This window comes from Nannobrachium achirus, assembly GCF_963921795.1.
Source record: "Nannobrachium achirus genome assembly, chromosome: 10".
Lineage (NCBI taxonomy): Eukaryota > Metazoa > Chordata > Actinopteri > Myctophiformes > Myctophidae > Nannobrachium > Nannobrachium achirus.
The window spans coordinates 65,324,175-65,336,674 of NC_137819.1; the positions used below are offsets into that span (position 1 = coordinate 65,324,175).

Sequence of the window (12,500 nt, forward strand, 5' to 3'; positions counted from 1 at the left end):
TTTCATAATGGCCGGCCTGGACCGGACGGGAATGAACCGGCCATTCGGGAGTTGGCCCGCTTTTTCCAATGGCCAGCACGTCCCTGGGGGTCAGCATGAGCAACAACACAATGTACTGTAGAAATAATATCTTACAAGCAGGCCTGGAATTTCGTCCTTTTAGGGGCGTGGCCACATGGCCTTTAGTGTTGTAAATTTCTCTATGGCACAATTAAAGGCCAAATGCCAGGGCAGGAAGGCCATCAAATAAAACAAGATCTTAGTCCATTGAAATAATTAATTTAATTTAACGGTTAAGGACAATTTATTTATTATTTGTAGTGAAATAAATAATATTTACAATCTGATCCATGCTAATTGCTAGGCCCTGCACCAACCACAGTCACTGGATTGGTTTAAAGATGGGGACTCGGGGGAGTTAAGATTTCAGAATCTCAACAAAAGACACTGGTGGCCAAATGACCACTGACCAGACAGAGCAGAAAGTGGTCCAGTCAGCTGGGGCATTAAGGCCACTGTGGCCTCAGGTCAGGCCATTTTTTTGATGGGCACCACAAGGCTAAACTGAGGGGCAACGGCGGCCATGGCCTTCATGCAATTCCTGCCCTGATTACAAGTAAAAAGCTGTTACTAAAGTAATGGTATCCAAAACCTATTCTAAATTAAACACATTTAAGCATGAACCCAAAATCTGTGTCGCAACTCTGTGTCACTTTAGACGTGAACCACTTTAACCATTATTTTATGCTTTAACTATTGAAAAATAGCAGATCTGCAAGCTCACAGCGCGGCACCGAGTGCCTAAATGGGTTAAAATTGGCTTCAAGGGATAGTTGGAGGGAGGGGTGCTCGCTCACACCCATAACCTTGATTGCAGTGGGAGCTAGTCCATTGATTTGTGATTTTTGACCTCACAGTTAAATTACCAACCCAACAAAAACCAACAGAAATTGCACAACGGAAAAAAATACTCTCAATCACAGCGTTGTAGAAAAGCAACATCATTCTCTGATGCAGTGGTTCTCAACCTTTTCAAGACTCAACCCCCAAAATAATCATATTTTAACTGGAACATTTGGTCATCTCTCAAGGACATATTATGGTCTTACCATTGCTGTCTGCAAGTTGTATGGACATAAATATCCATTATCTTGTGCGTTCTAAAATCCAAACTTCTCCTTTCTCCACTGGCAGTCACTTTAAGTTGCATTGCTTTGTTTACACTCACTGCAGGCAGCTGTGAGGCTGTCACATGCCATGGTGTGTCTCATAGAAAAATGCTACCTTAGGGGGGCGCCGTTTAACAGGAGAACATCAGTGCAGTATGATTGAATACTGCACTGTATGGGGTGGCTCAGAGTAGATGACAGAGTACAGCAACTTGCAATGTGCCTGGTGTACAAGATACACTACACCACTATGATACCCAAGTACCTGTCAAAATACTTTATAAACGTTATATTAAGGATGTCCACAATTACAACACCAGAGGCAGCGCCACAGATCACGTTCAACCCAGAGTCAGCTCAAAGAAAGGGTCAAACTCGTTCTTCTGCTATACCACAACAATGTGGAATGCCTTACCAAAGGTCTTAAAGGAGTGTGGATCACTAGCATCCTTTAAAATCGCCCTGAAAAACCACTTACAGGCGGCAGCCATTCGCAACTGGTAAAAACAAACCTAGCCCAGCCCAGCCCAGTAAAAACAAACCTAGCCCAGCCCAGCCCTACCCCCGCCCGTTCTTTGTATACACTTTCTGTTTGTATAAACTTACTGTTTTTTTGTTCTTTCATTTTTTTTTTGTTTTTTGACTATATCTACTGCACAGTACTGTGTTCTATTTGTCTGTCATTCAATGTTATATGAGATACTTCAATGGTTTCCTGTGGAAATAAGCTTAGTCTTTTCTAGGATGTCCTTTTAGTAGACCTTGTACCAGTGAACTGTACCGTCATGAAACTGTACCTTTTTCTATGCAAACTTCTAATAAAGTCTTCAAACAATCAAATCAATCAATCAAATGAGTCTGATTATTATATTTCATAGGGGCTACTTAGCGGCGTGGCGCCTTTGGAGACTTGGCGCTCCAGGCAAGCGACTCTTCCGACCTGTAGGAAAAAGCGGCCCTACATTTATGGGACTGACTGAGAAGCAGCAGTACGGACTACACAGAGTACAATATTGAGAGATGGAGTAGATTAGACGTGTGACATGGATCTCACAATTGTACCGTTGTAAAGTGCAGTATTTGAGAGTAAATGTACTTAGTTACTTTATGAGTAACAGTACTTAGTTACATTATGAGTAACAGTACTTAGTTACTTTATGAGTAACAGTACTTAGTTACATTCCACCGCTGATCAGAATCCTCCAGCTGTTGCTTTGGGAGACAACATCGTTCTCCACGGCCAATCACAAAGAGGCTGATTAATGAACGGCCAATCACAAAGAGGCTGATTAATGAACCTCTCCTTGGCAGCTTGACCTTGATCAGGTGGCACCTCTCTCTCTCTCTCTCTCTCTCTCTCTCTCTCTCTCTCTCTCTCTCTCTCTCTCTCTCTCTCTCTCTCTCTCTCTCCCTCTCTCTCTCTCTCTCTCTCTCTCTCTCTCTCTCTCTCTCTCTCTCTCTCTCTCTCACCAGATGGTGTCTAGACCAATGGATTTCATGTTAGTCTCAGATCACCTCCTGGAAATAAATAAACAACTGTTCCATCCACGGCAGCCCTGAGCTACACTGTTACTTTACACTACCTTATTTAAACTGAACTGAGATAACTAAGATTGAACTTTATATACTTGGCGTTTAACCCTGCAAGACCCGAATTAATTTCTACTGGACAAAAAAAAAGCATTTTACTTATGTTTTAGTGAGGAATAGCTTCAGTTAAAAAGTGAGATGTTGTTCGTCCAGACGCTGGAATTTCAACTTCTCTGGGAGGTGTGAATGTCAGTCTCTGTGGGGGGTATTTATATGCAAATATCGTGGCCAATGGCATTGTAATACTAAACAATAGGATTTAATGGTGATGTTAATGTGAAAAAAGAACAGGAAAACTAATTATAACATTAAAAAAAAAATTGATTTAAAAAATGTTGCCAAAAAGCAACGCTGGGCCTTGCAGGGTTAACCACTTAAACCCCAGCATCCCTATGTTCTCATTGTGAGCTTGTAGATCTGTAGAGTTTGGGTGCAGACATCTGGTGTGTATAGGCTCAAAAAAAGTGACATTGATTCCAAATGTTATCAAAATATCCCGCAGCACCCCTGGACCCAGGGGTGACACAGGACCCACTTTGAGATGCCCTGCTCTAGACCATGGGTCTTCAACAGGGGGTCTGGGGACCCCTAGGGGGTCCTCAGAGTTACTATAGTTACTATACACATCTCTGTGTGATAACTTTTATTTTTATTGAGCGGTGGTAAACCGCTCCTAAGAGTGGCTGTGCGTGTTTCTGTAGCATTTTTCCTCGTGTAGCATCATGTTTGTCTAGTGATGTCATATGGTCCTGTGTCTGTAGCCTTTTTCCTCAGCGTTTTGCCATAGCAAAACGTGTGTGTGTAGCATAGCCTGTACATCCTAGACTCAAATCCTAGTCTGAAGTCGATATGCAAGCACGACCACCGCTCACTTCACATTGGGTGTGATTTTTTTTTTACATTAAACACAGATCGGCTCAATATATTCAAAGCTTTTTAAAAAATAGCAGATCTACAAGCTCACAGGGTTAGCAGCAGTAATCCATGAATGATTGGAATACCATTCAGAGTCAGAATGAAAGCGGAGTTTTCCCTACAAGTATGCAAATGAGTTCTGACAGAATGTGCTGCAGTGTGTGTGTGTGTGTGTGTGTGTGTGTGTGTGTGCGTGCGTGCGTGCGTGCGTGCGTGCGTGCGTGCGTGCGTGCGTGCGTGCGTGCGTGCGTGCGTGCGTGCGTGCGTGCGTGCGTGCGTGGCGTGCGTGCGTGTGTGTTGAACATTGTGAGGAATGTCAGTGTTGTGCTACTAAAGTGTCCTCTCAGTCACATAACAGGGATTAAAGTCCTCCTCATCCTTGAAAGCAAATGACCAGATTACACTCAGCTTGAATCAGGTCACTCTCTCTGCTTCACGCACTATGAACACATCTTCCTCCCCTTCTGATGCGTGGGAAACTTAGTATGCTGCTTGTGGTTGGTGTGTGTTTTTTTATTTTTTATCCCACGGTTTTTGCAACCCATTTTTCTCACCCGGTGACTACCTAACCTGTAGTCCTGGTTTCCGCTCTCCCCCTGCCGCGCCAGGGGACATTGGGGAGCACCCGGCTGGCTAGGGGGAGGTAGTATAGAAACCAAGACTGCTGCATGTTTTTGTGTGAGGGCCTATGCCCAAGGAGACACGGGGAGAACATGCAAACTCACCACAGAAAGGCCCTATCGCCAACCCCACCTAGGGTGTGGGTGCTGATGACGCGGGTGGAGGAACACGCCCCCAGCGCCCACAGCTTCCCCCGGCGGGAATCGAACCCAGGACCTTCTAGCTGTGAGGCGAAGTGCTAACCACTGCACCACCGTGCCCCTGTGGTTGGTGTGTTTTGGCCGTGTAAAAGAGACGATCAATCTCAAGGGGAACACTCCTGGTTAAATATTAGGGGTGTAACTAGGGATGTCCCGATACCACTTCTTTGCTGACCAAAGTACAAGTATGAGTGCTTAATTTGAGTACTTGCCGATACCGAGTACCGATACTGTAAGTTCAGTTTCTGTACAAGTGCTTAAATAGTGTGTGGCGCTCCAAAATAAAATGCTTTAAATAATTATGTTGTCGTGCCTAGAGTGAGAGAAGGTGAAAACACTGTTCATTAGTTGAACTAACACACACAAAACTGTTTCTTAGGACTTTTGATATGTTGTTACCAACATATTTATGAAACAAAATGGTATCTGGCGCTGCCGTGAGCAATATCGGACGAGTATGAGTACAGCAAAATAGGCCGGTATCGAGGCGAGTACCGATACTGCGAGTACCGATACCACATCCCTAGGTGTAACGATACATTTAATAGCGATACGATACATATCACGATACATGGTTGACGATACGACACATGGATGATATTGGTTCATTCATGGTGATACGATTCCATTCAATGATTTAAAATCGATATAGTAACTATTTAGCAAAGACATTACATAGGTGTGAAACGTGTCAATAGTACAGGTTTTTTAAAGAGGTGGTGCCATGCTCCCCCCCCCCCCCCCCCCCCTCTAAAACATGATTATCAGGTATTATGATTATACTAGGAGGAAGATTTTTTCCAAAAAAGTATACAGAAAGAGTTAAAATTGGGTTTTTATGTGGCCACACCCCCAGTTCATTAAGTATGCATGGATGCCATGGTGGGTGGTGACCCAGCTGAAGTTAGCCACACCCCACAGTGTTGGGTGAATGGTAATTAGGGGAGGAGTTGATTCTGTGATGTAATCGTATCTGTGTTTTTTAACTGACACTTTTGACCACAAGGTGGCAGCCTCCAAGAGAAAACAAACAAATACCAAGAGAATAAATAATTGCTCATAAAAACCACACCAGGGGGTCTAATGATGTACTGTCAACCTCCTAGATGAAAAACAGAAAAAGTACAAAACTATGGCACCACCTCTTTAAGGGGAAAATCTATTATTATGGATATAAATAAGTAAACATTGTGGTTCTCTAGCAAATACATGGACAATCAAGACATTATGGACAAACCTGCACCTTGACATGAAAACAGGGTTTACACACATTTATACATAGACCAAGAGTATTAGTAAAAAAGAAAGTATTTAGACCCCTCTTTTATTTATTTTTAACATTGCAAAATACGAGGCAGATTACTTAGTTTCCATGCAATCGATTATTTGCATTGCAAAACGATTTTATACCTATTATCTGCATTGGAAAACAATAAGATACTAAATGGCAGGATATTTTGCCTTTTCATATCGATATAGTAGATCATCATCTATAGCAGGGGTTTTCAAAGTGGGTGACGGGGCACCCTGGGGTGCCGTGACAGCAGTCCAGAGGTGCCGCGAGATAATTTGATAAAATGTATTTGGACACTTGAAAGTACAAAGTTATTTCCAGTCAGTTCTAACCAAAATGGCTGTTATCTCAACATAATCACTAAAATATCGTCACTGTCGGGCAGAAACCTCGTATCTCCTCGTGTCTTTTGCCCTGCTTCATCATACAAGACTGTCGCACAAAACTAGTGAAAACAGCCGATCTACAAGCACATTGTAGCTTGTAGATCGGCTGTTTTCACTAGTTTAGTACATTTTATAGATGATAAATACAAAACGAACGGTTTTGGACATACAAGGTTTCCACCTGACAACGACGATATGCTATAAATATAAGGTGCTGCGAGTTGCTTGGATTAAAAAAATATATTTATGGGGTGCCCTGAGACAAAAAAGTTTGGGAACCTCTGTAATAGATCATCATCTATAGCAATGGGTGCATCATGTGTTTTTATTTGTATTATTATGTATTTCCTTCGGTAAAGGTGTTACTACTGAATGCTACTGGAAGATTGTTCTATATGGGGCTTTGTTTCCAGTTCTACAGTAAGAGGGTAAATAAATGAGGACTGTCATGTAAATATCCCCATCATAGATGAATGTGATGTGTGTGCAGAGAGAGAGCGGTGTCTCTAAGCACACATGACCTACTGGAGATGATGAACTATGATTATGTGTAGGAGCAAACATGAAGGATAAATATCAATCTGCAGGCCGGCTATTTTGCCTTTCATCAATCTGTCTTATACGTCAACTTCAACCCCCAACATTTAAATTATAATTGAGTTTTTAGCTGCTTACAGTTGGGCCAGTTTGAGGAACCATCCATTGAGTTGCACCTGGGGTTGCACTGTGCGATTGGTGTGCTGTACACGCACATGCGCTCAAACGCGCAAGTACATACACACTCACAAACATACACGTGCACATACCGGTACATACACTTATAGTTAGGAATGGAACTCGTTAATTTGTATTGATAATAACGAGCACCTTATCGATCCTGCTGAGCCGGCCTTTTATCAAGCGATTTCTAATATTTTGTGGAAAGACGCGAGGCGACAAATTCTGGCATATTTTATCATTGTCCAGTTGTTCAGACTGAGTTTGCTGCTGACCATCATCTATGAAGATGACAATAGATTATATTATGAATAGTACTGTAATAATGTCTTGATTGTTTAAACATGACATCATGGGCAGCTATGACTTCTTCGTACATATTGTCAGTCTGTCTGTCAGTCTGTCAGTCACACGTCACACGTCACACTTCTGCCCTTCTCATATCTCCGCCACCATTGCCCCGATCCATGCCACACTTTGCACACACACTCCTTGGCTGCCAAACCACTACTTTCATCCCTCATTTCTCACATGGCCCTCTTCTAGCGCCACCATGAGGCCGATTCTTGCAAAACACATTTTTGGACACTGCTCCTTCAGATATTGCCCTAAAAGCACGCAAAGCGGTACACAGCACGTCTACAGTCATGTCATCAACATGGATCTGTCACATATAGCGCCACCATCAGGCCGATTTTTACATGCGACCTGACGGTCACTTATCTCCCGATTTAGGAAGTCTTACTGGTAGTGTCTAAGTGTTTATAGTGTGGTAAACCTTTTACGCCACCACTGGCTCTGGTGTATGTGGCTGTGGCATGAGACTAGCGTGGGCATGAAACCAGCCACAGCTCTTCCAGCTTCCACACTCTAGTGAACAACACGCCACCCATTTAGACAGGGCTCATATTTCATACCCCCCCCCCCCCTCCCCCCCTCTCCCAGGGTTTCCAGCCTACATTAGCATATTCATGAGTCTTCAGCTCCAGACTTAATGTAGAGTAAAAAAAAACACAACAAGACAAGAAGCTAGAATTCCCACTGAGTTTCACACACCAGTGCCGACGCAGTCTGCTTGCGTGTCTGTACACACAGTCAAATGATGCTTCTCTTAAAGGGGTAGTTCACCCCCAAAATGACTCAATTACACACCCCATGGAGCCACCAATTCATGGAGATTTGTATTTATTTAGTTATTTTAGTTTTTTCGTCGCATTTCTAAGCCAATAATCTGATGGAGAAAGAATAAATCTCCATGAGTTTAAGGCTTCACAGAGTGAGTAATTTATAGACAATTAGCATTCTTTGAGGATGTAATGGACCTCATTATTTGGTCAATATTAACCCCGAGCACCCCAACTAGCTCAGTGGCCTTGTGGTTAGAGCGTCCGCCCTGGGTCTGGGAGGTCGGGGGTTCGATCCCCGGCCGGGTCATACTATGACAAATGGGACCCAGTGCCTCCCTGCTTGTCACTCAGCATCAAGGGTTGGATCGGGGGTCCCTGAGACATACTGTACTGGCGTCATGTCCGTGGGTGTACTTGTACATCATGTCCAAGGGGCGTACTTGAAAATGGGTGGTTTTTGCCCTCTAAGTATTCATGGGAAATTAACAAAGTATACAAAACCACAGATATAAAAAGGTAGACGCCTCTTCCGGCTCTCTGGTACTCGTCTCGCATTGATAGGCATTTTTGATTGACAGGCTTGTAATTTTTCTGTGTGCGTAACAGACAACAAGGTCGGTAGGCAAATCAGAGGCAGGTTTGAATGGAAAAGTCCAGGAAAAGACGCGTTGTGATTGGCCAGTAGTTTTTTTTGAGTGGCAGCTGGTGGCAGCCTGCCCTCGACACTTCCTCTTTTCTGCCTATCAAGGTGAACGGGTCTCTCCTGCAGCGGTGGACGAGATGTCTAGCTTCTTATATCTGTGTACAAAACATTGTCATGCCTCACCTTCTTTGCTTCGCAGTGAGCTCAGGTTGGGGGGCGGGGCCTCCCGGCCAGCAGGGGGCGGGCTCTGAACGCAGTAGACGTCTCGGCTCTGGACTCCGCCTCCGCACAGCCCCGTCTGGTTGCCACGACGACGGTCCTGCTGGCTCAGCAGAGAGTCCACCCGGCACTCGCTCCACTCTGTGGCCCTCCAGCTGTACCTGGGGATGGAGGAGACACAGGTTAGAGCAGGGGTTGTCAAAGTGGGTGACGGGGCACCCTGGGGTGCCGTGACGGCAGTCCAGGGGTGCCGCGAGATCATTTGATAATATTTGGAATTTATTTGGACACTTGAAAATATTTAGTATCATTTTAAACTTGAAGTACAAAGTTATTTTCAGTCAGTTCTAACCAAAATGCAGGGGCGTCATTTGGGCCTCCAGGCATTTCTGAGCATTTAGAGAAAAAAAGTAAGTCTCTGCCAAGTCTCCTGTCAAAAGTTATGATTTTTTAAAGAATTAACCACCTGCTCACTGGAGTCTAGGTTTCACACAGAGACCAGCTGGCAACAATTGAGTTGATTGATTGGAATGTTAAGTGATCAGATTCAGCTCTCTCTCTCTCTTGTCTCTCTCTCTGGTTGTCTGGCTATGAATATACCTGTACATACCTGCATTATCCCAACTGTACTCAAAGATTACTTATATTAGGCTTAAAAATTAATGATGTTATTTTTTCAACTTTTTGAAAAACAATAATTAAAAAGGGGTTTAGAATGTAAAAATATCAATTTTAAGCATTAGGCTATTCACTGATATTCCATTATTGTTATTGAAATAATTATTGTCCTGCATCAAACAAAATGTTTTGTAGCCATTTAGAAATTATAGCAGAGATTATCAAATGGTTTATTGTTATTGGCACTTCTTAAACAAATATCTCTCGTACTAAATTTCTTGCTGCAACTGTGTTACCAATAATGAAAGGGCAAATGTCAAACTAAGCCTGATAATATACAAACTGTGTGTTTTGCTGCATGTCAATACAGCTATCTGCATCTCCTTGTTAGACTGTTGTGTGGGGAATAAACACCCGAAACTGAAAAAGTACACGAGATGCGAGGCGTTGTGTGCTTGTAGATCTGCTGTTTTCACTAGTTTAGAACATTCTATAGATGATAAATATGAACGGTTTTGGACATACAAGGTTTCCACCCGACAACGACGATATGCTATAAATATAAGGTGCTGGGAGTGAAAATTATAATGTAGGGGTGCCTCGGATTAAAACAATATTTATGGGGTGACCTGAGACAAAAAGGTTTGGGAACCCCTGCTCTGTACCTGGGGATGGCCAGGGGTCAGAGGTCAGACCCAGGGATCATCAACAGAGATGGGAACAGTACTCACATTCTGTACTCAAGTACAAGTACTTGTGAGGGGAAAAAAACGACTTTTGGTAAAAGTAAAAGTACTCATTCAAATAATCACTCAAGTAAAAAATAAAAAGTATAGGATTTGAAAAAGTGCATAATCGAGTGCCTTTGATCTAGTTTCATCTGCCGCGCAGCGGCGCAACATTAATTTAGCACTAAAACCAAAGTAGCGAGCCTGTTTTGAAAATGTAGCGGATAGAAATGACAGATACTTGTGTTAAAATGTAACGGATAAAAGTAAAAAGTACTCAGAAAAAAAAATACTCAGTAAAGTACAAAGTACTGAAAAATGTTTTTTTTACTTTGTAGTTTGTAGTATTACTTTGTAGTATTTGTACTTTGTTACTTCCCATCTCTGGTCATCAATATAACCATACATGGACACATGTGTCCGTCTCAAAGACTTGAGGCCCTGTGTTCATCCATGCCACCTCCAAACTACTCATAAAACTACAACATGTGTAAAACTCTGCAGCCTGACTCCTCACCAGAACCCCATCCAGAGACCACATCACCCCACTTCTCCACCACCTCCATTGGCTCCCAGTAAAATACAGAACTGATTTCAAAATACTGATCACCTCCTACCAGGCCCTCAACAACCTGGCTCCCTGCTATCTCTCACCCTGGCCACAATAGGCGATGTAAACGGCATTACTGAAGTGGCGGAAGTGCTGTGGTCAAGGGAAGTTACGTCACGCAGTGCAGGTCTGTTTACATCCACCAGCGAAACAAAATAAATAGATTGTAACTCTTAACTCACTCTTAATATGTGTCAGAATCTTTGTCGGAATCCGTGTTTTCGTTTGGATATTGTTTATTACGAGCGCAGCCGAAGGGTCGGGAGAAGTAGAACAGTTTTTTTCCCCGGAAATACACCTCACTGAAAAAACGATAACATCCGGTGAAATTCTCCTGGCTGAAGTAGAACTGTTCTATATGCCGTGTCAGCCTATGGTCGTAACCAGGCTTTTCTCTTCGCAGATGAGTATGTCTGGCTACGCGAGGCTAGCTATCTGTCAGACCTTGTCAAACCTCATGTTCCCTCCTCCGCCCCTCAGATCTGACAATGCCAACCTCCTGGAATTCACCCATAAAAAATAAATTAAAAAAAAGTGCATCGGGGTGACAGAGCTTTCTCAGTTGCAGCCCCCACCACCTCTGAAACTCCCACCTCACATCCCACCTTGGGGCACTGAAAAACAGTTCCAAATAGTTCAAATAGCTGATCTACAAGCTCACAACACGTCGATAGATTCCAAGTCCCAAGAACCCATCTAGTACTAGTTGTTCTCAAAACGTTCTATTTGCAAGAACCATTTGCTTCCATTTGTTACACGCTAAGAGTTACAGATCATATGGTCACAGTGCAAATAGCAGATCTACAAGCTCAGAACGTGACACAAAGCGACACGTTGTGAGCTTGACTTTTCTTTTTCCTTTTGCCCCCCACTGGCAATTTGTGGGAAATCCAAACTTTTTCATGGAGAAGGTGTGACATCTGCCATGTGTGAAATTGTGCCATTTCAAACAATGAATTAGGTGTCCATAGGGGTGCATGGTGGGGGATTTTGACTTTTCAGGGAAGCTCTCTCTCTGTGTGTTATGGAGATTCTTCTGCTCTGGCAATGTAAACGTATGTTTTCTCATGCCAATAAAGCTCTTTGAATTGAATTGAAGCGTTGTGCCTATATGGGCATCACTCACTTCCTGGAAGCAGTCAAACGGGTAGATGGGCTCTACTGGTCCTTTGAGGATCATGAAGACCAGGCCCAATGCAAGCTGCTGTCCTCTGCTGTCCTCTAACTATAAGGACACATTGGAGGGAGAGTCTGAGGTTCTGGACTTTGCATGAACCAACCTCTATATCATCGTTGTCGGGTGAAAACCTTGTATGTCCAAAACCGTTCGTTTTGCATTTATCATTTTAAAAATGATTTAAACTAGTGAAAACAGCCGATCTACAAGCACACAACGCCTCGCGGTGCGAGGCGTTGTGTGCTTGTAGATCTGCTGTTTTCACTACTTTTGTGCGACGGCCTTGTATGATGAAGCGCAAGGCTTTACTTTGCGAAAGAACGTACACATTTGAAACTTGGAGATACAAGGTCTCCACCCGACAACGACGATATGTGGGCCGATTGAGAAGTAAACACCAGGCCCACCATAGATGTATGAATCATCCTGTTACACAACTATGATTCACCATGGTTGGGTGTAAGAATGTAATGCATATACTACAGT

General features: G+C 43.2%; 1 protein-coding gene across 1 annotated transcript in view; it reads right to left on the bottom strand.

Annotated features, from left to right (window-relative positions):
• The window catches only part of LOC308293231 (thrombospondin type-1 domain-containing protein 7A-like), a gene marked incomplete at both ends in the record, with an annotated part of 287,387 nt that overhangs the window by 240,583 nt on the left and 34,304 nt on the right, over positions 1-12,500 (bottom strand). Inside the window, 1 exon segment of the mRNA XM_080735667.1 lies at positions 8,846-9,042. Coding sequence (XP_080591793.1) covers positions 8,846-9,042 — 197 coding nt within the window.